General features: G+C 57.9%; 1 protein-coding gene across 4 annotated transcripts in view; it reads left to right on the top strand.

Moving 5' to 3' along the window:
- PRDM16 (PR/SET domain 16) overlaps nucleotides 1–27,701 on the top strand; it is a 355,063-nt gene that overhangs the window by 300,561 nt on the left and 26,801 nt on the right. For 2 of the 4 annotated variants that reach the window (XM_074379953.1, XM_074379954.1), the window contains exons 4-8: nucleotides 2,954–3,091; nucleotides 14,252–14,354; nucleotides 20,672–20,879; nucleotides 22,657–22,804; nucleotides 23,403–23,556. In XM_074379953.1, the coding sequence (XP_074236054.1) occupies nucleotides 2,954–3,091; nucleotides 14,252–14,354; nucleotides 20,672–20,879; nucleotides 22,657–22,804; nucleotides 23,403–23,556 (751 nt within the window). The remainder of the gene's footprint in view (nucleotides 1–2,953; nucleotides 3,092–14,251; nucleotides 14,355–20,671; nucleotides 20,880–22,656; nucleotides 22,805–23,402; nucleotides 23,557–27,701) is intronic. The other 2 variants (XM_039473778.2, XM_039473779.2) reach the window with 1 other exon arrangement.

Raw genomic sequence — 27,701 nt, forward strand, 5'->3', positions numbered from 1 at the left:
AGAAGAACTCCAGCCCCAGGCCTGAGATGGCTAGGCACCCAGGAGAGTGCCTGCGGAGCATCCGAGGGTCAGGCGCTGGGGTCACAGGAGCCTCTGCACGCGAGTGGATGTGCTTGGGCCCGGCCTCCTGAGGGCCTAGATGCTGGCAGCTGAGGACGGAGGCTGGGCCGGAGGGCTCCTGTGCCCCGGTGGGCTCCCCAGCTGTCTCTTTCCATCTCCTGCATCCACGCTTCACTCCACCTTCCTGGACTCGGCCTGGCTCTCTCTGGTCCATCTCCTTTTCAGAATTAGGCCCATTTCATTTTGCTCTGGCATGAATGAGAAAGTCCCCAAAAAGCAAAAAGTCTCAGAACTGAGACCCCTCAGCTCACAGCCTCTTTCCAGATTAGCCTGCAGGGTGTCCGGCAGAGCTTGGCCCAAGCGTATCTGCTCAGAGACTTGTCACTTAGAGGACGGAGCTGCCACAGCAGCTCCATGGGCCCTAGGAGGGGCGTGGTTTCAGGGTTGCTGGGGTGCAGACGCACAGGCGGACCCCACAGCAGCTTCTGTGCACTCCGAGCTAAGCGGCTGCCCCCGAAACCTCCGTTTCCTCGTGGACTCTCAGGCCCTTGGTCATTGAGGAGGTGCCTGTGGTTGCCTGGGGAATGCCTGAGCTGTTCACAAAGCACCCGACTCTGGTGAGAAGAGGGCGAGGACGGCTCCTCCCCTTTGCCGGGTCCTGGAGTTCACAGTGGAGCGGTCAGGAGAACTCCAGGGAACAGGAGGCCCGTGGAACCGAGTCAGCGACCATTGTTTCCACTTGGACAGGTCACTGTCCCATCCTGACTTTCCTGGGTCCTTCTGACTCCTGCCCACCCAGACACACCTACCCAAGGACTCACCTGTCCAAAGACACACCTGTCCAGCAGGATACACCTGCCCACCAGGACACACCTGCCCAAGGACATACCTGTCCAAAGTCACACCTGCCCACCAGGACACACCTGCCCAAGGACTCACCTGTCCAAAGACACACCTGTCCAGCAGGACACACCATCCCAAGGACACACCTGCCCACCAGGACACACCTGCCCAAGAACACACCTGTCCAGCAGGACACACCTGCCCACCAGGACACACCTGCCCAAGGACACACCTGTCCAGCAGGACACACCTGCCCAAGGACTCACCGGTCCAAAGACACACCTGTCCAGCAGGACACACCTGCCCAAGGACACACCTGCCCACCAGGACACACCTGCCCAAGAACACACCGGTGCAGCAGGACATACCTGCTCAAGGACACACCTGCCCACCAGGACACATCTGCCCAGGGACACACCTGCCCAAGGACACACCTGTCCAGCAGGACACACCTGCCCAAGGACACACCTGCCCACCAGGACACACCTGCCCAAGAACACACCGGTGCAGCAGGACATACCTGCTCAAGGACACACCTGCCCACCAGGACACATCTGCCCAGGGACACACCTGCCCAAGGACACACCTGTCCAGCAGGACACACCTGCCCAAGGACACACCTGCCCACCAGGACACACCTGCCCAAGGACACACCTGCCCACCAGGACACACCTGCCCAAGGACACACCTGTCCAGCAGGACACACCTGCTCAAGTACACACCTGCCCACTAGGACACACCTGCCCAAAGACACACCTGTCCACCAGGACACACCTGTCCACCAGGACACACCTGCCCAAGGACACACCTGTCCAAAGTCACACCTGCCCACCAGGACATACCTACCCAAGGACACACCTGTCTAGCAGGACACACCTGCCCACCACGACACACCTGCCCAAGGGCACTCCTGCCCACCAGGACACACCTGCCCAAGGACACACCTGCCCACCAGGACACACCTGCCCACCAGGACATACCTGTCCAAAGACACACCTGTCCAGCAGTACACAACTGCTCAAGGACACACCTGCCTCCCAGCACACCTGGCCCACCCTGCCCACCAGGACACACTCACCTACCTGACCCACTTGCCCAGCAGGATGCACACACCAGGGGCACACCTGCCCACACAGACACAGCCTTCCTACTTGCAGGACCTGAGTGTGGTATGGCCCCAGCCTCTGCCCCCTGCCCTCCCTCCTGCCCTGTCTGGGCTGGGCTGCCCAGAAAGCTTGCTCAAGACGCTGCTGGTTTGGATTCCGAACCCAGGGTTGCCACTGTCCAGAGCAGGGGAGGCCAGGGGTCCTGCAGCCGCCACCCACGGTCAGGCTGGTCGAGGGGACGCCCTCTCTCCACAGTGAACATCAGGTCAGGTCTCATCAGTGATCCTCAGAGGAGTAGGGGTAACAGCAAATGAAAAGCCAAGCCGTAGGATTGCCGCTCTGCCTGTTCAGTGGCAACAGTGACAACAAAGTAAAGCCAGCTCGGTGCGCGTGTGACTTTGCGGGCGTGGTGAGAACAGCTAGGCGCCTGCACGCTGCCGGGTGTCAAACTGAAACTCTCCAGCTTTACGGAAACCAGATGCTTTTCTTACTCTCAGAGTGTGTGCAGGCTGCCCTGAGCACCGCACACACACACACGGGCGCACCCAGCGGCAGCTTCCCCTTCAGACACGCGTCTCTCCAGCCCAGCGCCCCGGGGCCTTCGCGGAGGGCTCCGCTCCCAGTCACAGCTGCCTCAGCCTTCTCACACACAGGACAGCTCTGCTGCGGGGGTGGGGGAGCAACTCTGGACGCTCCTTTTATTGCCGGGCCAGGGCAGTGATCTACTCGGTGAGAAAAGAAAAGGCCATCCGTGCCTTTGTGTTGGGCTCCTGGAGACTCCCTGGCATGGATGGGCAGGCTCATGCCCGGAGGGTGGGCTCAGGTCTGGTGGCCGACTTGCCCTCCTACTCGAGCTCAGGCAGCCGGGTTTCCGGGCGGGCAGAGGCGGTGTGCAGCCTGCAGCACACAGGCCACCTCTGACTCCTGCTTCGCTTTCCTCCCAGCAGAGCTCCGAAGACCTGGGCAGTGAGAGGTTCTGCGTGGAGGCGGGTCCGGCGGGGGCCGGCAGCTGGCTCAAGTACATCCGTGTGGCATGCTCCTGTGACGACCAGAACCTCACCATGTGCCAGATCAGTGAGCAGGTAGGTCTGGGCTCGTGACGGGGTTCCTGCCTGTGGAATTGTCCCTGCGGACGTGGCACTGAGATTGGCGGAGGTGCCGAGGTGAGGGTTGTCTGAGCCTCTTTGGAGACATCTGCCAAGCCCCGGCCCGCGGTTGGGTGGCTGTTTGGTGCTCGGCCAGCGCTGACTTCTGGGGAGCTGACTCACCCCAGGAGGGTTCCATCAGAGTCTTGCTCAGGGCCGCTGCCTGAGGCCAGCAGCTCCTGAACCTGAGGATGGTGGTTCAGGTGGAGAAGAGCAATGAAGCAAGGAGGACCCCGGACCCCAGTTTCACACTTCCTGCAAATGGCGCTGCCCGTGGGACACAAGAGAAACATAGAGCAGGAACCGTCACTGCAAGAATCCATCTAAAAATGGCTCTGTTTAACCAAATTCTCCGAAGAGTCAGCACCAGCCAATGGGGCAGCCACTCAGGGGCCTCCTAGAGACGCCGGGCTCTGCCGCAGCAGCCTGACCAGCCTGCTCAAGGCGTTGGCCTTTTCGGTAGAGTCCCTGTGCTACGAGCAGCAAAGCAGGGCCGAGAGATACCGTACCCTCTGTCCCCACCACCCCAGGGCTCAGAAACCCCCAAGCTCCCTGGATACTTGAGCTCCGTAGCTTGTCCACACCACCACCAGAACAGGCGTCTGGACCCACAGGCTGATCCGGAAGAAGATATGGGGTCTCTTTCCGCTCCAGAAGGCCCCGTGTCCCCAGTGCTGGCTGCCGTTTTGTGGATTTCTCAATTTCAAGTTTCCGAGTGGCCCCTGGAGACCCTTCTCTCTCTGGAGCCAGACCCCCCGGGTGGCACTCCCACCCTGCATTCTCAACGTAGTGTGTTCCTTGGAGTGCCTGGGGTCCCTGGCTCCTTCTGTCACAGCAGTCTGGGTTTTCCTATAATATCTTCTTCGGGTTGTACATGAGATTTCATTAGCAAAAAAAAAAAAAAAAAAAAACGGATCCCATGGCTGTAGAAAATGATGTGCGTGAAGACCACATAATGACACATTCCCGCCTATCCTGGACAAGCCATTAAAAGTGGTTCAAAGCTCTTGGCTTTAGAGAAGCAATTTTGCATTAAGAAATGCAGACAGCAAACTCCAGGGAGTTCCCACAGGCCCCGGTCGGCTGCCAGGGCCCCGTTTGCTGTCCCCTTGGCTGTGGGGCTGTCTCCACCACGCAGTCGCACCGCTGAACAAGCTCGTTCGGATGGGGACAGGAATCTGCTCTGTTTCCAGGCCTTCGATGGCCTTCGGTTAGAACCAAAAATATTTGAAATAACTTTTTCTGATTGCAAGAAAAAAAAAATACAGAGATGAAGCAAAGGAATAATCATAACCATAAGAACAGAACTAAAAAAAATATTTTCCTTCTTCCAGATGAAAGTGAAGTTGGAGTGAAGGAGAATTAGGCTTGAGGCGCACAGGACGGTCAGCCCGTCCCCTTCTGGGGCTCAGATTTGCAGAGAGTGTGTGTCCTTGGTCATCTGTGGGGGAGCCGAGGGGCTGAGCCACGGCTGGGCTTTTGTGAGGTGCATACGACAGTCACAGAGGACCCAGATCTTTTTATTTAGGAAATAAATGTTTATTAGAACATTTGAACTAAACTTAAGCAGCAAACTGGGTATCTTTATGCGTTTAGCTTTTTTAAAAACAAACAGATGTATAATCTTCTCAAAGAGAAGCCTGTCTTTAAAAAAAAAAAAAAAAAAAAAAAAACCTCATTTTATTGTTAATATTTCGGGGAAGCTTTTCTTTTAGCTACACATGAGGTCCAAATGGAATGGACTGCTTTGCAGCCAACCGTTTTTCCATAGCCAGGACCAGGGGGCAGAAATCCTTCCTGCCAGGACCGAAGAATGCTCCTGAGCCCCGCTCCGTTCCCTCCCTCTACCCCGCCATTATCTCCTTCCAAAGCTTCATCCTAGAGTCAGAAACACACTGGGCTCCATTACCCAAACCACAGGCAATGTCAGAACTCCTTCGGGTACCTTCTGACCTGATGGAGGTCTCTCTCCACCTCCACCTCAAGGGATTCATTCTCTCTGTTTTAGGTCCACAGGCTGAATTAAAGCTGCAAACCCAGAGGGAACTTGAAATGCATATTTAAGCAAATGCAGCACCAACAGGGCCCAAAGCAGACAGGAGTTCCTGGACTCAGGCACCTCCAACCCTCAGCCCTCCCGTGAGACCCTCTGCTCCTGAGAACACCCCTCATATGCAGCACAGCAGGTGATGTCGGGCATCACAGTGCAACCGACGTTCCTGCCCATGTCCCCGCAAAGGTGCACCTCTGAGCTGGGTCAGCAACTTGGCTGAAATGCCGGGAAACGCCCGGGAAAGCGAGAGCCGGCCAGAGGCCAGAGGCAGGGGGCAGACCCGCCGCCCCGGCGCGGGGAGCAAGGGCCCGAGTTGGCAGCTTATCCTGAAATCTCAACGGAGAATTTCAGTTATCAAATGAAAATGAGCATTGTGTTGGATGTATTTCCCTTTGATTAGTAATAAGATTTAAACACTAAAAATATGAAAAACTTCTCTCAGAAACCCGTAGACTCTCATATGAGATGACTTTTATCAATGCCTTTTTGAAAGGGATAGAGCGGATTTCAATCAGCAGTCTGGTTTTCCTACGACACTTTGTCAATAATCGTTTGTAAATGCTCCCTCCCTCGCCGGACAGCCTCACGGCCTCGGCAGAAAGCATGTCCATTCCCTGACCTCGACCAGAGGAACGTGGCTTCCCGCAAAGCAACCTGTTTGACCCTGTGTGGCACTAAAATCAAAACTGCCCTGAAACATTAATAAAACCAAGATTTTTTAAAAGCTTCTCTTTGAGGAGGAAATGTTACATGATATTAATGCCCTTTCTCAGATTCCCACCGTCCCACGAGTTCCACCGGGACTTCGCAGCGCTTACAGACACCACCTCCCTCACACGCAGACACGCAAGCGAACGATCTTCCTGCTTCCTCTGTTTCTCTCGCGCGTGCTCCCTCTCTCTCTCTGTCTCTCTCGCAAGCTGCACTCACACCCTACCTCGAATACAGCTCAGACACACAAAGGGAAGGAGCCATATCCGAACAATGTCGAGTTTGCCAAATGGTTTTCAGCAAGGAAAGTCCTTCAGTCAGGAATGCAGGACCGTCATTTTGAAGTTCAAGACGTGATCTTAGCCCAAGGAGACTGGGGCAGAAGAGGGTCTAAACATCCTAAAGAGGAAGTTCTGGAAGCCGCAGCTCCCCAGAAGAGATGAGCCCTCCTTCCGGGCAGAGAGAGGCTGCTGTGAACTGAAAACTCAGGTCCGTCGATATCCAGACGGGGACCCAGGCTGCGGCTTTCCCACAAGTCTCCTGCTAGTAGCAGCCAGGACATGAGCAGCCTCCAGGGCCTCCAGGGTGGGCCTGTGTCCCTGGGGTGAGACCCACACTTCAGGCGCACTTTGGAGGCTGGGGAGTCACATATCTCCCTCGGCCCATCCCAGGCTCCTCCTGGCCTTTGCTGGATGCGGGGTGCTGTGCAGTCAGACGGGGTCTGGGGGCGGACGCTACCCCCGCGTCTCTTGTCTTTCTGTGCAGCGGGCTGGTGCTCTAGCTCATGCCTTGGGGCGCTCTGGGGTCCCCGCTGAGCTGGGTGGCGCAGCACCCACAGGCCCGGTTCTGACTGTCTGGCCAGGACCCATTCTGGCTGCTCAGAAGCCTGCTCGTGTCACAGGCCCCTGTCCCCAGCATCCCCTGACTTGCCCCAAGATACCTGCCCTGTACAGAAGAGGGCAGGCCCAGTGCTCCTCTGTGGCACTGGGAGAGGCAGCGGACAGGGGCTAGAGAACAGGTGGGCCCAGGGCTTGGAAAGGACCGGCAGCGAGCCAGCACCTTCCCAGAGGCTTCCTGCCGCCTCCCTGCACCTCACTTAGAAGCAGGATGGGCTGAGCTGAGGGAGGTGTGGGGGCCCTAACAGCCTCCTTCCTGGGCAGGGCGGGCATGGCGTCCTGCCCCTCCCCATCCCAGGCCCTGTGGGAGCTGGACCGTCCTCGCCACAGACAAAAGTCACCCCCGTGGCATGGGGCTGCAGGGCTCATGGCCCCATCTCCACATTCTCATCTAGCAGTGAGATTCCCCTACTGGCCCTGGGACCTCTTGAGAGGTGACCGGGCCCATCCCAGCCCTTGCTCCTCTCAGGCTCCTCCCAGCCCTCCTCATGGCTCATGGGGGAGCTCCGCAGAGGCAGAGGCCGCATTGGGCCATGAATTTGCTCCTGGGCCTGGCCCTGTTGCCCAAAAGGTGACTTACGGTTTTCCAGTTGCACAAAGAGACCTCAGACCACGGCCGAGGGCGCGCCGGCCGCTTCCCAGGCGGAGCGTCCTGCTGCTCCTGAGGCTGCACAGACTTTCTCCTGGGAGCAAAGCGTCCCTGCACACAGCGGGTGGCCGCGCCTTTCCCCTGGGACTTTCAGGGCAGTCGATTGCAAGGGAGGTAAGGCAGCGGTCGCCGCGGGGGCCTGCCGCGTCTGAGCGTGAAGGGAGGCACAGGAGGCCCGCGGAACCTCCGAGCACTCTGGGGTGCGGCCTCCCCTCTGCCACCCTCCGCTCCTGCTTTCGCTTTTGGAAAATTCAAGACACTCAGATCACCCCTGGGTGGTGCTTTCTCCCATAATTATGAACAAATGAGTCAGTTTGAAATGTTTCAGCAGACAGACAGGGCAGTTCCTGAATTTATTTTAACATCAAGAAAGAAAACCTGAGCTTGGTGACGAAGTGCCCCCGGGAGGCCGGGAGGCCGGAGGAGACGATGGCGGTGTGGCGCTTTTGGTTTTGGGGTTTTTTGTTCTCACGTTCCCTCAATAGGGCAAGAATGTTGGTGGTGGGATGCCAACTGGCTAGAGGAGCTGAGGATGGCGAGGGACGGGGCTGAGGTTGGCGAGGGACGGGGCTGAGGGTGGCGGGGGATGGGGCTGAGGGTGGCGGGGGATGGGGCTGAGGGCAGCGGGGGACAGGGCTGAGGGAAACACGAATGTTGGGGAGCAGGACTCAGGGGTTCAGGCCCCCAGCGTACCTCGGAATGGCTGTGGGACTCTCGAGCAACCTGCAGTACCCCCTACTTGGGAAAAGCAGCCCCAGTCTGCACAGTGCCCAGGGGCTGCCTGGACCTCAGGCAAAGCCTGAAACGCCAGTGCCTTCCAGGGACGGAGCAGGGGCCCCGGCGCCCACAGCGGAGCTACACAGACCCTCCGAAGAGCATGTTCTGTCGTGAAGGCGTTGTCTTAGAAGAGTGCCTGCTGGTGGCCAGGCAGCACCGTGGGTGGACGAAAGTCCGCGCTGGCTGTTCCTGAGAAGCCGGAGCCTCCCGGGTCGGCGGAGGGCATTTTTCTTTTGCTCTGCTGTCCTGGGCTCCGACCCGGGTCCTGCGTTTCCGTCTGGGCCTGTGCCCTGTCAGGGGTGGGATTTTAAACAGAGGGCACCCGACAGCCATTGCCTTGTTCTGGCCCTACCCTGGACTGTCCATGTCTCTTTGCTTTTTTCTCTCACATTTTTTAAATATATATATATATATATATATATATATATATATATATACAGAGTTTCGCTCTTGTTGCCCGGGCTGGACTGCAATGGCACGATCTCAGCTCATTCCAACTTCTGCCTCTGGGTTCAAGCGATTCTCCTACCTCAACCTCTCCAGTAGCTGGGATTACAGGTGCCCCCCACCACCCTTGGCTAATTTTGAATTTTTTTAGTAGAGATGGGGTTATGTTTGTCGGGCTGATTTCAAACTCCTAAGCTCAGGTGATCTGCTCGCCTCAGCCTCCAGAAGTGCTGACCATCCTCACAGTTTTTTTAATTAAAAATCATATTTTTGTTAATTTGGTCAACGCAAGCAGGAGCCTCCAACCCTCAGACACAGTTTCCCCCCTTGACATGGGAAGGATGAGGGCCAGGGGGCTCCTTCTGGCATTTCATAACCAGTTCACAAAAGACTTTCAAATTATACGCAAGTTGCTTTGATTCACATTTTCCGAGGCCCCTTTTGGAACAAACCGATCCTCCTGTTGGTGGAGAACAAGGTTTAAATTCAGCTGTGCCGCCTGAACCCCTAGGCAAACCACCTGCCGGGATTTGTATATGCCGATCCTGCTCGTCACAGGTTCCCTTTACTAGAAGAGGCTGTTTAAGAATGATCAAGGTAATTTAACTGCAGACCCATCATTTGTGTTTTTATAATCCAGATCCAAACCACACAACTAAGAAACGGATAAGTGTACACAGAGTTTTATTTCATGTCTGGGTCTCTCACACAACACATCATAGAACTTAGGCTCGATAAAAATGTTTCAGCCACGCACGGGAGAAGAACGTGGCCAAGCGCAGGACTCCGGCGGGCTTTTCCTCGTTCAGCCAGAGGACGGCCGGTGGTCCCCCCGCTCCGCTCAGCACAGAGGAAGCCAGGAAGCAAAGCCAGCCCAAGGCAGGCTCCCGGACGCAGGCGTGCACACAGAATAGAGAAGGAGACCTCTGCCCACACCCCGGCGCTGCCAATCCGGGCGCTGCCCCTGCTGGTGCTTAGGGCATCGACTAGGGTTATTTATTCATCACTACGTTCTCAGCTCCTGGGGCAGCCTCGCGGCTCGGGGGATCACAGTGCTTTCCCACACTCACAGCGCGTGGGGACAGCAAGGAGTTAAAATGAAGCCAGGAGTCAGCACTGAGACCCAGCCGCCTGGCGGGGTGGGATCCCGAGAGCTAAAACACGATTGCCGGGGACAACCCTCTCTCCCAAGGACAGGTGAGAGGCAGACAGGGCCACCGGGGGACTTTGCTTTTTGGAAACAGTTTTAGAAGAATTCAGATTCCAGTGGCTGCTTTCTCATTGTTTGTGAGAAACGCCTCTCACACAGCACCCCAAAGCCTTTACCAACTCAGGCACAGTTAAATTCTGAAATCCGGAGTGTGAGCCATTGAGATGTTTACGATAAGCACATGGAAGGAGAGTTCACTGATCTTATTCCAGCATCCCTTTAAAGTTTCTGGTCAAAAAAGAGAGACAAGAATGCCCAAAAGTCCGATCGATGGAAAAAAAATCAGTGATTCCAGGATGGAGAGGAAAGGAATGGCCGCCGCTGGGATTCAGCCACTGCCTTTTAGTCTGGAGTCCAGGGGGTCCCACCTGGTGGAATTGGCATGGAGTTTTTCGTCTATCAGTGTTGTTAAATTCTACGATTAAGTGGGAATGAAAACCTAGCACTTAGGGCTTCATACTCGAAAGCCGTCTCTTTTCTTGTGAGTTGATTTGATATTTTTTTAAATGCACTTAAGGCTTGTAGGGAGAAGGCATCCCAAAGCTGGCAGCCAGCGCACGCGCATGTGACGCCTGTGCCGTAGGGAATACTGTTGGGAGCAATGATACTAATTTTCCTAAAAGGCTCCGTCTCCATGAATGTGGCCCGGGCTGGCTCCAGGCTTCTCTCCGGCAATTTCTCTGCCTTCTGTTGAGAACGTGGCCATTTATTTTTCCCAGAACTCCATTTACCTACCAGAAGCCGCCTCTTTGTGTCTGGAAGGTGATAAAAGAGGGAGAAAATAGGCAGGGTCACGCTGGATCCAGCTCCCGTCCCGAGGACCTGCGTTTCGTGCCGCTCGCCCACGTTCAGTGAAGCCATTGCTGTTACAAAGAACCTGAAGTGTTGAAACAAGGACTTAACTTCAGATCAAGTCTGTTTGCCATCATTATTTTTTAAAGCCGTTTAGAGCAGACATTTATTGGTGCTAGTAAACTCAGCTGTTGTGAAGAGGGTTCCCCACCCTCTAGGATTCTTAAACCAAAGAGAAAATCCCAGCCTCTCCCGTGTGGCACAACCCAGGGACTCAGGCACCACTGCAGCGGCGCAGCGGACGCAAGTGTTTATAAAAAGGCACGGATGCTTACAGCCTGGCGCTTAAGCAAATACACTGTTCTTCTTCCTCTCCCCGGCCAGGCACCTTCCCTGAGGCCGCCGCTGGGGGCTAAAGGCTATCAGAAACTGCAGGCTTTCTTTTTGCTTGAACAAACTTCGCCCACCAAGCTGACTTAGCACGGCCTCAGCAGGACCCACTGCGGGTGGGTCGCACGAGGAAACGTGGATTAGGAGCGGCCGCAGGAATGTTTAGGGAGCTGCAGCCGTAATTTATGACAGGCCCTGCAGGAAGGGCCCGCACTGCAGTAAATGCGCCGTGTGTGACGCCCTCGGCCAGGAGCCGGCCCAGGCTGGGTCCGCAGACCCCCGCCCGGTTCCCACCGCCACTGCCTTTGTCCCGGGAAGCCGCCTGACCCCACTGACCGGGAATAGCAGCGTTCTCGGCACGTCTGGCTGATAAGGCCTTTGTGGCACCGGGGACCGGCTGTAAAAACTCAGCTGGCTTTTGTGTGCACCTCCGAGCCACTGGCAAGGGCGGGCCGGCGGGTCTGGAAAAGTTTGCCCGGATTCCTGCTCACTTCTGACCCACAGCCAGGTGGAGGCAGGTCGTGGACCCCCACCCACCCCCACCTGCCCCCACCCGCCCCGCCTCGGGCCCCAAGATCAACATTAATAGCGATTAATTCCAACTGCAGCTCAAAGTCCCCTGGCCGAGGCGCAGGCCTCACCCTGTGTCCTGGCACGCGCCAGGCCAGGCACCCTCCTCCTGTGGGTCCCCGGCCAGGGAGGGGGCACCTGCGGCCCAGCACACTCGACCCTGCAGCTGAGGCGGCTCCAGGGCAGTGTCCGAGCTGGAGGGGAGGTCCCCTGGCAGGTCTGGTGCCCTCAGAGTTAGGGTGGGGGCCCAGGGGGCTGAGGGACCCTCGGATTGGGGGAAGAGGTGGAAGAGGGAGGCCTGACATCCTTGGAACTAGGGTGGGGGAATCCGTGGAGGACCAGCACCCTTGGGTGGGGGGTGGGGGCGTCCCAGGAGATCTGGCTGCCCGGGGGGGATGGGGTGTAGAGAAGGGAGTCGGGGTGGCCTTCACCACTGGAGTTAGGTCAGTGTCCCAGGAGAGCGTGTGGCCTTCAGAGAAGGGATAGGGTGGGAGTGGGGGTCCCTGGAGGCCCAGAAGCTCTCTGAAGGGCCAGGCGGAGGATCCAGGAGGGCTTCACCCAGCCCCCGCCCACCCACCGGCCTTCTGTGCCCCACTGGAGCACAGCCGAGCAGCGGGATGGCGAGAGGATGCCCCGGGTCTCAAGTCCTGACCCTCGATGCTGGGGGGTCGGAGCTTGGCCTGGAGTGGAGCCAAGGGGCTGGCGGCCAGGGTCCACACTGCCCTCTTACGGGAACCCTCGAGAAGCCTCCACTGCTGACCATCCTCTCTCCCGCCCAGGGCCCAGGCCAGGTCACCTGTCCCAGGGGCATCAGCAGGCCAGGCACTAACTCAGCAGCCCCTGGTGCCTGCACTGGTGGGTGCAGGTGGCAGCGGCCTGCCTTTGCTGTGATGCCACCCGTGGTACCTCTCAGAGGGTCACCCTGGCTCTGTCCCAGCTGGCACTTCTCATTGCCCACTTAGGGTCCGATTTTCAAATGTAGCAGCTCAGGTTTCTTTTTAGAAAGGAAACAGCTATTCAGCCACTTGGGATTTTTTTATATAAGATGATACAACCCTGGCATCCTAATGACCATGGGTTTGATGAGAGAAGTTAGGACGGGCAGTCTCTCTCCACTTCTGCATCGCCTCGAGATTTTAGCACCTTACCTGACTCCGTCATAAGAGCTTCCCACACGCCTGGGCGAGACTGCGCGTGTGGGTTCTCGGGCGTGCAGCTCCTGTCTGGGTGCCTTGGGGGTAACAGCCAGCGGGCGTTACAGGCATGCTGTGGCTTCTGTGTGTCCTTTTGAGAGTTCCTTGGTGTCATTCTGGATTAAGCTGGGATGGGCAGAAATCCGCAAGTGTGAGGGGCAGAGGGAGGAGCATGCAGGACCCATGCCCATCCCTGTCTCTGGGATGCCCGGCCGTGTCCAGCTGCTAGAGAGCGTGGCCTGACATGGGCTGATCAGTGGGGACAGAAGAGTCCCCACAAGGACGGCCTTGTCCCCTCCACCCCTGGGAGCGCTTTCCTTTCTGAGTCTAGACCCTTCCTGTTTTCCTGGAGAAGCCTCAGCCCCAGGTCTCCGAGGGGCAGGTGGATTTCCCTTGGGCCTCTCCCCCACCAGACCTGCAGGCCCTTGGGAGCCCCCCAGTTACTGTGATCAGAAGAGAGTCTCAGACACCCGCATGTTCCTGAGATGCCCCTGAGAGACACCCCCCTACCGCCAGTCATTCCCGGACCGAGGACACAGGGTCCCTGGCGCTGGCTGCCTGGCCCGTGCCCTGGCCCAGGCCTCAGATGGCCCGGCCTCCCCGTTCTGAACTGCTAGTTTTCTTCATCCCGACCACGCCTTCCCCACCCCCAACACAACCTCCTCTTTTCAGGAGGCCCCTGGCAAGTTGCAGTGACAGGCCCCAGCAGCTCTGCTCAGTGAGCAGGGTTCCAAATGGAGCCCCCAGGGCTTGACCAGGCTGCAGAGTCTACCTGAGCACCCCCATTCTCAAGGGTGTCCTCCATCCCCAACTCCCCCTGTGGGGTCAACCTAAAGGTGCCATGCTGACAGCGGGCACACGGAACTGCCCACCCAGCCATCCTGGAGCGTGCCTTCCTCGCTCCCAGGAGAGCCGCAGCCCCGTGTCCTGACCCACAGGCCAGGGTTCAGCTCATGGCCACTTTCAGAAACAACCGAATTCACTCCACGCCCCAAGCTCCCCCTCCCCGATCCCCTACCGGCAAAGGGTATCTCACTTACATACACAAAACTGAACAAAAGAAACTCGAGAATCCACCCAGGTGGGCTCCTGGTGGAAGCTGGGCTCTGCCCTGCCCTGAGGACGCCCCCAGGAGCCCCCAGCTGGGAACTTTGACGTGAATCCTACCTGTTCAGTTTACCACCCCCTTTATCAATATCAATATCCGGATAAAGCAAATTAAAGTGGGGATGCGTTTCCTTCTGCGCAGACTCTGTGAAAGTTCCAGAGGGGACCCTCTTGGTGGCAACTAGAGGAAAACCAAGCGCAGGTCGAGCTGCGTCCGCAGGGTGACGGCCAAGCGAGCCCTGAGAGCTGTCCAGACACCCGCGGACCACACTCAGCCCTGCCCTCTGGTCTCTGCTTCCTAGATTTACTATAAAGTCATCAAGGACATCGAGCCAGGTGAGGAGCTGCTCGTGCACATGAAGGAAGGCGTCTACCCGATGGGCACGGTGCCGCCCAGCCTGGACGGTAAGACCCCTTCCCCGAACCCGGCCCCGGTCCCTGGAAGCCCCCAGCCCACCCGGAAGAGGAGCAGATGCCTGGGAGGACCCAGGGCCTCTCATGCCCTCGTACCACCTAATGAGGGCTAGGCGGCCCCAACTGCTGGCTGTCCCCGTTTTTTGTAGAAATTGCCCACCCCGACAAAGGCTCAACCTAAATACAGTCTCCCTTGTTCCTCTTCCCTGGGGCAGAGGAGCTGCGCCCAGAATTTAAGAAGGGCTTCGGGCAGGGGGCGAATTGGTATCAGGTGGATTATAGCTTTGCAGTGTTAGGGTCCCAGGTGATTTTTCAGAACTGTGTTTTATTCTGGCTATCGCTCTTATTAGCAACAGCGGCCTTAGCTTTCCCCATTTGTACATAAACAAGCGAACTCCAAGCCAGTTTTCGGCTTGGAAGCGTTTCTGGCTCCCCCAGAGCTCTCTGTGGTGTGGGAAGTTTCAGTTTCATTTAAGAGTGGATGATGGCATATGTATCTTGAAAAGCGACGTGCACCCACAGCGAATGTCCCAGAGAAGGGAGTGTTGGGGGCAGTTTCGTCCGGCAGGAGGGAGAACATGGGATCTGAGGCTGCTCTCAGGGTGCTGCGGAGTCGCCCCCTCTCCCGACAAGGCTGCGGGAAGCCTTCTGACTTTCCGTCTCCCTCCATCTGCCGGCCCCTCTCTGTAGAGTAGAGATGTGACAAGTGAGTTTCCCTTTCACCTTCCTTCACACCCAAGTACAGCTGAGAGGATGCCTGAGAAAATTCCAGTCCCACACAGATGAGGCGTTCCCAGCAACAGGCTCATTCCTGCCTCCACGTCCATTCCCCCACGGGGCCCTGGCCCCACAGCTCTGCGCCTGTCCCTCCGAGCAGATGGCTCCAGGATTCCAGCCTCGCTGCTTTTGTTAGGGGTGAGACCCCACAAGTGAACAGGAACGGGAGCTCCTTCCTGGCCGTTTCCGGAGCAGGTGACCCCGTGCTGGAGCCCCGGGGAAGGCTGAGTTTTCCTCCTGGTGCTGGAGCCCCGGGGGAGGCTGAGTTTTCCTCCTGGTGCTGGAGCCCCGGGGGAGGCTGAGTTTTCCTCCTGGCTTCTTTGACCTCCTCTCCAAACACACAGGGCTTAAGGATGAATGCCATTCACGTCACCTTTCTCTAAGGAGCCACTCTGATTTCACGGTGACCGAATGGTGCTGGAATTAGCAGGAAGGCTTCGAGACCAGACCTGGAGAGCTCTGCCTTAATTTACCCTTTCCACCACTGAGCGAGGCCCAGCTATCGGGCTCCTTCTTTGGTGCAGTAACCGTCACGTCCCAAGTGTCCAGAAGGAAGTGACCAAAGAAGGACAATTTTACGAGCCGGATTCTATCTGTACTCTCCTCTAAAGTTTGGTTTTAATTAGGCCGTTGAGAAAAGAAAAATAAATTGCCAAGATCTGGGTAGCCGAAGGGAAGGTCTCATTTTCCTTAAAATAATTGTCGAAAAGATCTATGAATCTTAGCGCACAAGAACGCCGAGAGTCGAATCTACTTGGCTTAGGAGAGTGCTTGATGATGGAATTTCATTTGTACAGTGAAATTTCTTTCTTCCAAAAGGTTTTTTAAAAACCTTGATTTCTGCTCCCCACCCTCCTCCAGCCCCTGATATTAAATAACCTGGGTCTACATTTTCCTAATAATTTATCCAACATTTGTGGGCTAATTGCTTTCCACACATAATGGCCCAACATCAAATATTTGACTTTTCCTGCTCTTTCCTGTCAAGAGCATGCCTCCCCAATAGGCACCTCCCCCACCAGCTAAACTCTGCATTGCACAGAAAGAAAATGCAAAAATGTTCCTCACTAAGATAATTATCATAAAAAATCTTTTATCCCAGCCCCAGCTCCACGCAGCCAGCCCCTTATCACTGCAGGCACTCTGAGGAGGCTCTCCGGCTCCTTTGAGCTTCGAGCCTGGTAGATTAGTACATAGACGCGGCATAATTGTGAACCCCTCAGCTCTCCGGGGCCATTAGGCACCGATTTATTTTTCTGTTACATTCCTGCTCTGCCATCAAAGTTGCTGATGGGACTTCAGATAGGCTAGGCAAGGTGCAGATGTGGCAAACAGGGCATGAGGTCGCCAGGGCATTGGCTTAATTGGCGTAGGTGACAGGTTCATGCTGTACCCCAGCCCCACGCACCCCCGCAGAATGAAGAGAGTTTCATTTCCACACACTATGTCTTGTGCTTTTGTTGGAAGTAGAGGGCTTGGCTGGAGACCACATTCAGGCAGCTAGAAAGAGAGGAGGCCCGTGGGGGCCAGCCCGCCTCGGGAGAACGGAGCCTCTGCCCTGCAGTCCCTGGGCTGGCCCCGTTCCCTCGGCAGAGCCACGGCTCTCAGGAATGCACGGCCCATTTTCACACAGGTGATTTAGGCCACGGGAAAGCCACTTTCAGACACATGCGACTTGGTATTTTGGTTTTGCACTTACGGTGGAGAGGAAAAGAATTCTCTTTCGTGAGAACTTTTTGCTCTTGCGAGAAAATGAAGAAAGTCACTTCCATTCTAACGTGCTTTTCTTTTGAGAAAGCCTCACAGTGATCTTCTCCTCTCCCCAAAAGAGGTTAAGAGGAGGCCGTGCGTGGGGCACAGAGCGTATGAGCCAGCCAGGTCGTGAGATCAGAGATAGGAAGAGGGGACATAGTATCAGGATAAGGCATGTTCTTTCAGCATTTCTTTAAAACAGAGTTTCTTGTGCTGAGAAAATGAAAATGCCATCAACTCTGCCCCCGATTCCGAACCCCTCCGCGAGCCCCAGGGGTGTATTCAGGGCCAGCCTTACCTGCCTGGAAGACGCCCAGGTGAAGACCCATCCACACCACTCGGTAGGGGCGGGCCAGATTCAGGTGCGTCCTGTCCCCGGCTCTGTCCTCCGATGGGGGCCCAGCTCCGTCCGTGGAGGGCTGGGGAGGGGGCACAGCAGGGCAGGGACGGCCACTGAAGTCGGCCCCATCACGTCCAGGGCACCCTCCAAGGCCGTCGAAGTTAGAATCAGACTGAATTCTCATTTGCCACCGAAATTTTTGTTTTCGTCCCAAATTCTAAATGAGAACTGGAAAAAAGTCGGTCAGTAATACGAGGGGGTGGGGTTGGCATTTCTCCTTGTCTTTGTTTTCAAATTTCAACTTCGGCAATTGTTCTTTAGTGCGTTCAGAAAGAGTGAAATACAAGTTGGCATTCTAACTGGATCACGATGCTGGCTGGAAGCCCCATCTCAGCCTCCTTCCAGCCCGGGAAGTTGGAATCCACCCACAGGCAGCTTCCCGGCTCCGTAGATTGCTGTGTGCTGCCACAGTCTCGGGGCTCAGATCTGCAGACCTTGTTCCCCAGGGAAAATCCCAGTTTCCAAAGACAAGGGAAGGCCGGAGAGAGGTGACAGCCAGCATCCCCTCTCTCACAGGCTCACCTCGCTTTCCCCAAAACCCTCACTGAGAAATTGGGTCCCTGCCAGCCCTGCTTTCTCGGCCCCCAAACCACGGGCAGGCTGCAGCAGCCTCCCTGCAATCTGCCTCTTCCTTGGACAAGTGACTCAGTCTCGCCCAGCCTCATTTTGCCAGGTCTGAAGCAGGCATACAGATACTGTAGCACTCACCTGAGTGCCCACAGACCGAGGTGAGGCTTCAGTGCCCAGATTCTCTTACGTTCTTAAGACAGGACCTACCCCATGGGGCTCCCACTAGAGCCCAGGTGCCAGCCTTGCCACCACGTCATTCACACGGTGGGCTTTTTTGAAGAATTTGCAGGCTTGAGTCGTATTTCAAGGTGGCATTTTGTAGACTTCGAGGGGGAGCATTTCCCGCCACCTCCTCCCGCTGTGTGCGTCCTGTCTGAGGGTCCCTCTGGCAGCACCTAGGTGGTTTGGTTTGTTCAGTGAGTGTCTGGGAAGCTCCGGGTGGCAGCCTTCCCAGAGAGGTTTGGGACGCAGCCTTCCGCGCCCCGGAGGCCAGAGCTGAGGTGTGGAGTACAGCCCTGCTGGAAGTGACTGTGGGCTCTGGGCGTCCTCTGGCTTTTTCCCCTTCATCATGTTGTTTCCCCCAAACCAGTGCTTTCCTGAGGCTCAGGTCAGCAGTCAGGGCCTGGATGCCGGGACGCTGGCTGGGAATGAAACCACAGTGTCTGGTGCATCGTGACTGGCAGCGGTTCCTGCCCAGTCGCCCCCAGTGCACACATCCCCAGGACACCTCTCAGCCAGGCAGCCCTTCCCCTCAGCCAGATACTTACCTCTGTCCGAAGACGGCACCGAAAGTCACATCTGGTGAGCCGGCATCTGTGTCTCGGTTGCAGGGTGAGGGGGTGCCATCCGGTGTGCCTGCCGCGGCCTCTCGGGTCTGGCACCCCCTGGAATCTCTACCTTGGGCACCTGAAGCTCAGGGAGGCAGGCTCTGAGGACCCACAGGGGTGCTGGGGTGGCCCAGGCTAAATACCAGCGTCTCCACCCTTAGGCTCAGGGAAGCTTCCCGACAGCAAGGAGGTGCCGCTTGTGGTAACCCTGCACTGCCCAGTCTGCAGAGCAGCCCACCCTTCCCTCAGGACTCAGACAGGCCCATGACTGTGGTGGTCTCTCCGACACAGGGAGGGGACAGGAAGTGACAGCCCTCTTCCATCTGCCCCCATCCCCCCATCTCCTTGCCTCAGCAATCCTCAGGTTCAGGCCTTTGAGCCAACATTCAGACCAAGTTCATGAAGACTCTGCTCAGCGCTGTGCCCCGCACCAGTCCTTGTGTGTGTGCATACACCCCAAACACACACTCCCACAAGCACACACATCACATGAACACACATCACACGTATACACACATCACATGCACACACTTCACATGAACACACACATCACAGGCACAAACACATCACATACACACATCACACACACATCACACGCACAGACATCACATGCACACATCACACACATCACATCACATGCACACACACACATGCATGCACACACATCCCATACACACATCACACACACACACATCACATGCACACACATCACATGTACACACACATCATATGCATGCACACACAGACATCCCATACACACATCACACAAACACATCACATGCACACACACATCACACGCACACACCACACACACATCACATGCACACACACGTCACATGCACACACATCACATGCATGCACACACAGATATCCCATACACACATCACACACACACATCACATGAACACACATCACATGTACACACACATCACATGCACACACACAAACATGCACATTAGCACATGCACATTCATATACAAGCGTGCACACATATTCACACGTGCACAACTGAAAACCCATTGGTGTACGCACACAAGCATGTCAATACACAATGTGCATGTTCACACACATGTTCACAGGCACATTTGTGCACATAAACCACATCCATACAACACACATGACGTAGCCATCCATGCACACAAATATTCGCACCACACATGACATGAGTACACATGCCGGCTCACACAGGCGTGGGTGTAAGCTCGTAAGCAGGCACACACCATCGCACAGAGGCTCACGGATGTGGACGCAGCTACGCTGAGATAGTCCCATTTGCGTGCGCACACAGCTGCACCCGTGCACACACACCCCGGGGCACACACAGCAGCCCTCGGTTCACTGGGGAAAGAGCTCAGCAGGAGCGTTCTTTCCAGAGCTGAGCGGGAGGAGGCGTCCTGTGGGGAGGGGCTTCCGTCTTAGGTGGAAGGCTGCTTCGGGCTGGGGAGGCGGGGACCGGAGCCCCCCCCACCAGGAGGACAGCTCCCGGCCGACTGTTTGGCTTGGCAGGCCGGTCAGGATGCTGCCTCATAAGCTTAATAATGGCTGCCCCCCTTTTAATTTGTTTGACCTTGACGACAATAATTTATTACACGCGCTGGAGCGCTGTCATCGTTTTTCCCCTGATTCATAAACAAAGCACTTGGCCTGGCTTCCTCCTCCACTCCCGAGCTCGGGGCCTTCTCCAGTCCACGGTGGCTGCCCGGGGCACAGGCAGGGCCCAGCGCCTCGCGGGGCTCCCTCCGACGGTCGGTGGGGGGGGCCTCTGGTGCCGCCCGGGGCTGGTCCCAGAGGTCTCCCCGGCCGGTTCCCAGGGCAGGCTCGTGGGCGCCCAGATGAAGGCTGGAAGGAAGCAGGGCGGCACTGGCCAGCCTGGGTGCAGGCCCGGGGGCACCGCGGGGAAGGGGCCGGGTCTCCAGAGCCCCCGGAGGGCCCTGGGGGGGGTCTCCGGCCCGCTCACCGCCGCCCGGTTCTCTCTCTTGCAGAGGAGCCCACGTTCCGCTGCGACGAGTGTGACGAGCTCTTCCCGTCCAAGCTGGACCTGCGGCGCCACAAGAAGTACGCGTGTGGCTCGGTGGGGGCCGCGCTCTACGAGGGCCTGGCCGAGGAGCTCAAGCCCGAGGGCCTAGGCGGTGGCAGCGGCCAAGCCCACGAGTGCAAGGACTGTGAACGCATGTTCCCCAGCAAGTACAGGTGCCGCCGCCTCCCCTCAGCCTCCCCAAACGCAGTCCCCCTCCCCCCAGTCTCCCCCCACTCAGTCTCCTCCCCTCAGTCTCCCTCCCCTCCTTCTCCCTCCTCTCAGTCTCCCTCCCTGTCCTTCCCCTGCCTCACCCTCCCTGTCAGGTGGAGACAAAGGGCCCCCTAGTGTGACATACCCTGGGGACATGTGCCTGGGCCCCCATGGCTGGCACGCTGGCACGCTGGCGCTGCAGGCAGAGCAGGTGCAGGAGCACGTGGCCGGAGCCACAGGTGTCCCCTGGCTCTGACTGCAAATGTCGGGGTCCCCAGAAAGCTGTCTCCTGGGCTCGGGGCCCTGCACCACCTGGGCTGCCCCGCAGGGAGAAACTAGAAAGGAGAAAGTCAGGCCAGAGCCTGAGTCCTAGAGCCACTCAGCCCAGGGTGCTTCTGCAGCGAGGTCGCAGACCGGGACGGAGGTGGCAGCATGGACACCGAGGGATTCGTGCTGGCCCCGCCGTCCCGACACACAGGCAACTCCTTCCCAGACGGTAGGCAAGAGTAGGAAGGGGCACCCTATCCCCAGGCCACCAGCCCTGCTCCCCATGGTGGCAGCCGCGTGTCCCAGGAGGGGCTTCAGGGACAGGCACAGGCCCAGGCTGGCCCTCCCCTGCCCTGAGGCCAGGCAGCAGCCAGGATCTGGGGACTAGGTGGCCTTGGGGACCTGTGTGACCCCCTGGGAAAGGCAAGATTCCTGGTCTCTGTGGGGAGTGAAACCGGGACATTCACTCCGGTGCTGCAGGAGCTATGGAGACTCTTCCAGCCTGGGCCCCTCCTCCTGCCACTGAGGATTTCCTCCAGGACAGCCTGACAAAGTCAGAGCAAAGCCCATCAGGCCACTACCCGGCTGTGTGATTGCTGGGGATTACCGCCCACCCCCGCGCCACCCCCCGGGGACGGCAAACCCTCCACCCGGAACAGATGACTGAGAAAATAAGCGTTTGGGTAAATCCCGACTGCGGCCCTTCCCAGTAAATGCCGCTCAAGAGGGTCCGTGTTTTCTTTACATAAACACATAAATCACAATTAACAACAGGGGAAAAGATACAGTCTCCTGATGCTCGGGAACCAGGCGTTTCTGATCTGAATGGATGGCCGGCCCCGTAATTAACGAGCCGTGATGTATCACTGCTTTGCTCATGAAGATTAACGGTCATCCCTGGGACTGGGGAAGCCGGGGGTCCCCCGAGAGCCGGAAATCAGAGCGGCTCCTTCATCCAAGTGGAGGGGCCCCTCCGAGCAGCTGTGCTCTGCACACTTCGTGTCACCTGGAGACCCTCGTGTGACTCCGGGCCTGCCTCCCGGTGTGTGCCCAGCACTGAGTGGCATCCTTGGGTTTCAGGGACTTGCCCCACTCCTGGGTTCATGCCAGTGTTGGACCCTCTTTTTCTCAGGCCCAAGCTTAGCCTCAAGGCCAAGACCATCTTGAGAGGCAGCCAGGGAGTGTTGGCCAGGGTCTAGCCCTGCCTCCGGCTGCCCTGGGGGTGGTCTTGGGTAAGGGATGGAATTCTCCAGGCACCAGCTTCCTCATCTCCTAGGGAGAAGGGCGTCTCTGCTCCTCACCCCAGGCCATCACAGAGAGAAGGTGGACAGGGAGACGCCAGCACAGCCCTGATCCCCGGCAGCGTGGTGGGGGCCCCGAGGGGGCGCTGGGAACAGGCTCTGTGGGGCTGGGGTCCCCATCCCGGGCAGAGGGCAGCAGCCGGGCCCCACAGTGACCCGGTCCTCTGTGCAGCCTGGAGCAGCACATGGTTGTCCACACGGAGGAGCGAGAGTACAAATGTGACCAGTGCCCCAAGGCCTTCAACTGGAAGTCCAACCTCATCCGCCACCAGATGTCCCACGACAGCGGCAAACGCTTCGAGTGTGAAAACTGCGTGAAGGTAACACCTGGGCAGTCCTGTCCCAGCCCCAGTGCAACAGGAGCCCCCACACTCCCCACACTCTGGCCCACCTGAGCATGGAGCACGGCCGAGCGGGTTGGAGGCCCCGGAGTCACACGGGCTTTGCGTGGTACTAAGAAGGAAAGGAAGTCTCGGGGAAGTCTGAGCTGTGACCCCCAGCTCAGAAAGATCAGGGCAAGACCAGAACCCAGGCTCCTCCAGGGCTCGGCTCCTGCCATCCTGCCAGTGTGGAAGGAAGAGGCTGGCTGGTGGAAGCTCACCCCTTCCACCCCCAGCACCCCCAGGCCACAGTACCACCACTGAAAACGCTTTCCGTAGCCCTGTCTCACGCAGGCTCATGGCCACAGTTCAGGAGTTGCTCTGGAGGAAAGCTGGTCAAGGAGGCTCCGTGGCCCACCTAAGGCCATCCAGGGGGTCGCTGCTACAGCAGAGACCTGTCCCGGCCTGCTCGGGGCAGAGGGAAACGTGGCGAGAAAAACAGGCAGGGCCCTGCCCTGGTGGCCGTTGGTCCGGCAGCCAGAACCACGCTCAGGTGGTGTCCACGTGGGGCACAAGCCCACAGCGTCCCTCTCTCCAGGTGTTCACGGACCCCAGCAACCTTCAGCGGCACATTCGCTCCCAGCACGTGGGCGCCCGGGCCCACGCCTGCCCTGACTGCGGGAAGACCTTTGCCACGTCCTCCGGCCTCAAGCAGCACAAACACATCCACAGCACGGTGAAACCTTTCATATGTAAGTGGTCGTCCAGCCTGGCCGCCCGCCCTCTGGGTGCACAGACGCCGCGGGGGTCGGGCCAAAGTGTGCCATCCCCCAAGGTCTCTCCACATCCAGGGGACCCGATTGTCTAGAGAGCACTCCTGGTGAGTTCTGACATCTCTGCCATGTGCAGCCCGGCCCTGGCAGGCACCCCTGAAGTGCGTCCCTCCGTCCTCCACAGCTCCCCTTGCTTCACCTCACAGGGGCTGGAGGGGGCCAGTGTGTGACAGGAGGGACCAGGGCCCTGCAGAAGGAGCTGGCCCCTCCCTCCCTGTGGCTACCCCCGTCCCCCAAACTCACTCCCTGCCCTTGCCGAGCTCCCGAAGGGCATGCACGTGACAGTCCCCGCAGACGCCCGTGGGGATTGTCAGGGCGGTGTCTCTAGGGGGCCCAGTGTGTGCCCAGTGCTGTTCCAGTGCAGGGCCAGCCCTGAATCAAAGAGCCGCTGTCTTTAAGGGACTCGCACACTAACGGAGGAGACAGCAAGGTGGCAGGCACGGCTCCAGGTGCGGCTCTGCAGGCTGCAGCCTCACAGGGGGCCGGGCTGGCAGCCTGGCATGGGAGCTGCGCCTGCCTGTTCACCAAGAGGCGTTCTAGCAGAGATGCAGGGAGAGTGAGCCCTGGGTGCCTGTGGAGGGGGCTCAGGAGGGAGCTGTGAGCATAGAGGCCCTGAGGCTCGGCTGTGTTCGAGAAATGAGTGAGGGAATGAGAAGAAGGGACCCGGCGGTGGCTCAGGCCCGTAATCCCAGCACTTTGGGCCGCCCAGATGGGAAGATCACTTGAGGCCAGGAGTTTGAGACCAGCCTGAGTAACACAGCAAGACCGCATTTGTACCAAAAAAAAAAAAAAAAAAAAAAAGTTTTTTAATTAGCCAAACATGGTAGTGCGTGCCTGTGGTCCCAGCTACTCAGGGGACTAAGGGTGGGAGGATGTCTTGAGCCCAGGAGGTCGAGGCTACAGTGAGCCGAGATCACGCCACTGCACTCCAGCCTGGGCAACAGAGCAACACTCTGTCGCTAAGGAAATAAAAATAAAAGAGAGGTAAGCGGTCACCAGGGCCAGGTCCTGGGGGCCTTGTGGGCCAGTGCAGCGACTTTGACCCTGATTCTCAGTGAGGTCAGAAGCCCCTGCAGGCTCCTATCTGCTGAGCCTTGCACCGAGCCACCGCTTCCCAAGGCTGCTCACACGGCATCCTCACGAAAGCCTGGGGAGGGGCCCTTTTGTGTCCAGCTGACACCGGAGGAAGGTGAGGCTACGAGACGTTGAGTGACCCTGCACTCCATGCCAGGCTGTGGAGCCCGGGCTTGAGCTCCGGGGGCCTGGCTCTTGGCCCGGGGCTGGGCGACTTGAACCTTCCAGCCTCTGTGGCATCCGTGTGGAGAGAGGGGGGTACTGGCAGCTTGGGAACCTGGGCTCAGGCGTTCTCGCCGGTGTGGGCCACTCAGGCACTGCCCGATGCCCACCAGCCAGCCAGGCCCCTGTCAGCACCTGGGTTGTGCCTGTCCCACCCACCGCACAAGCCCCAGCATCCAGCTGTCCTGCTAGGGGTGACTCAGCCCCAGCCTAACCCGGACCTCGCGCCCCCTCCAGCTCAGGAACCAAGGGGAGGAGGAGCTCTGCCCGCCGGCCACTCCACAAGGGCCGTTTTCCCATCTGCTGACCACCGACCTCCCAGGGGGAGCATGCCCGATGTGTGCCCGGCTCCAGCGCCCCGCCGCGTAGCACCCCTTCCCTCTGGCAAGCTGGGCGGGAGCCGGGGGAAGGGCATGACCACCCCAGATGCAGTGACTCCCGCTGTGAGAGCAGCACCAGTGACTGCCTCAGATGACAGCCCGGAGTTCCGTAGCAAGCTCAGAAGCGCGAACATCGTACCTAGGTTGAAGCATCCCTGCCTCTCTGGGCATGCAGACCAGCTTTCTAAAGTCCATTGGATCTTATTAATGATAAATGTCCAGGAGCTGCAGCACCCCGGGCATTCCAACCCTCAGCTCCCACCATGCTGCAAACGCTCCCCACCCCGCGGGGTGGAGACGGGACAGGGAAGTCCGGCTGGCACTGCCCGGCCTCAGCGGCTCTTGGACCTCCTGTCCACACTCCAGGCTCGCCTTTGTGGCTTGGCTTTTGGCTAAGGAGATACAGCTGAAAGGAAAACCTGGGACATGGCCAGATTGGACGTACGAAGGTCTTGTTCACTTAGGAATCAGGTCAGACACAGGCGACACAGCCCCGGCCTCTCCCAGGCCGTGACATGGCATACATGGCATCCTTTGGTGCACACGCAAAGGAGGTCTTCAGGCTTAGAGAGGAGAATTTGTGAACAAGTGAGGGAGTCCAAACAGCATGGCCCTTTCCAGGAACAGTCAGTTGCTTGCAGGAGAGGTCACAGCGGTGCAGGCGCTCACGGGCGGGCTCCGTGTCCACCTGCTGGCTGGGCACAGGCAGATAGAGGAAGCCCTGGTCCCCGCCTCACTGGCCAGATGGAGGGGGTGTCACTCCTGGTGATGTCTTTCCCACCAAGGAGCTCACCTGTGCACTGGGGTGTGTACACGTGTGTGTGTACACACGTGTGCATGTGCCTGTGTGTAAGAGAGAGGGGCGTAGGGAGAGAGGAGAGGAGGGCAGGAGAGAGGGGCCGTGTATCTGGGCCTGGGGTGGACAGGCTCACACTGGCACTTTTCACAAAGGGCCTTTGCTCTAATTGTGCACATGCGTGTGTGAGTGTGGGCACTGAGTTGGTGCGTGTACTAGTGTGGATGAGTTGTAGGAGCAAGTGTGAGTGTGCATTCACACAGATACCCTGCCAGGAGAAGAAGCTGCTGACCGGGCAAGCCCTGGCCTGGACCCCTCCCATCTTGGCAGGGCCCTGGGGGGCTCCCTCTGCAGGGGCTGGCTGCCCAGGCTGTCCTCCACCCCTTCAGGCAGCTGCCTCCCTCTGCCAGCTCCGAACCAGCTGAGGCCATCCTCAGGGTCCAGGACCTTCCTTCTCCTGCAGGGGCCTCCATCTCTCGAGGCCTCTCTTCTTCCCCAGCCCTTCTGCAGAGCCCCCCATCAGTGAGCAGATGGGTGGGAACCCATGGTCCCTGAGCCCGAGCACAGCCGCTTACTCGGGAGGCCCCTCCTCGGAGCTGCCCTGGGCTGGAGGCTGCTCAAAGCCCGTCTCCGAGTCCACATGGCAGCAGCCACTGACCAGGCACCGCGGGGACCTGCCAAAGGTCGGGCCGGAGCCAGCGTGTGCCTGTGTGGCCAGCAGGGCCTGAGCACCTCCCCCAGGGCCAGGCAGGTGGCCAGGGGTATTCAGAGGCCCGCCCTGTGGAGGGTCATCTCTCCATCAGCAGCCCTCCAGAGAGGGCAGATGTGCTGGAACAAGACAAAGTTTCTCCCCTCAGCCTTGAAAACACCCTGCCAGGCTGGACAGGCAGGAAGCTAGCGCGGGTAGTAGAAATAGATGTTGTGATCAAAGAACACGGTGATCCCAGAGAAAGCTCCCAGCTGGCTTCCCCTGAGATCGGGCGGCCGAGGGTGAGCAGGAAGCTTGCTGGAAGCATTGTTTCCACAGGGTTGTGTTGAGGAAGCAAGTTGTCCTATAGAGAAAGACACTCGCCGGGGTGTGTGTGTGTGTGTGTGTGTGTATGTGTACATGTGCGTGTACGTGTGTGGTGTGTGTGCATGTGTGTGCGTGTGTGTGGTGATTGTGCATGTTTGTGTATGTGTGTGGTGTGTGTGTGTACCTGTGTGTGGTGGGTGGGTGTGTGCATGTGTGTGTGTGTGTACGCATGTGTGTGTGGTCATGTGTGTGTGTGCACATGTGTGTGGTGGGTGTATGTGTGTACATGTATGTGGTATGTGTATGTGTGTACATGTGTGTGTAGTGGGTGTGTGTATGTGTGTGTATATGTGTGTGGTGGGTGCATGTGTGTGTACATGTGTGTGGTGTGTGTGTACATGTGTGTGGTGGGTGGGTGTCTACATGTGTGTGGTGGGTGTATGTGTGTGTACATGTATGTGGTATGTGTATGTGTGTACGTGTGTGTGTAGTGGGTGTGTATGTGTGTGTATATGTGTGTGGTGGGTGGGTGTGTGTGTACATGTATGTGGTGTGTGTATGTGTGTGTATGTGTGTG

Source organism: Saimiri boliviensis, chromosome 11 (genome assembly GCF_048565385.1).
Source record: "Saimiri boliviensis isolate mSaiBol1 chromosome 11, mSaiBol1.pri, whole genome shotgun sequence".
Taxonomy (NCBI): Eukaryota; Metazoa; Chordata; class Mammalia; order Primates; family Cebidae; genus Saimiri; species Saimiri boliviensis.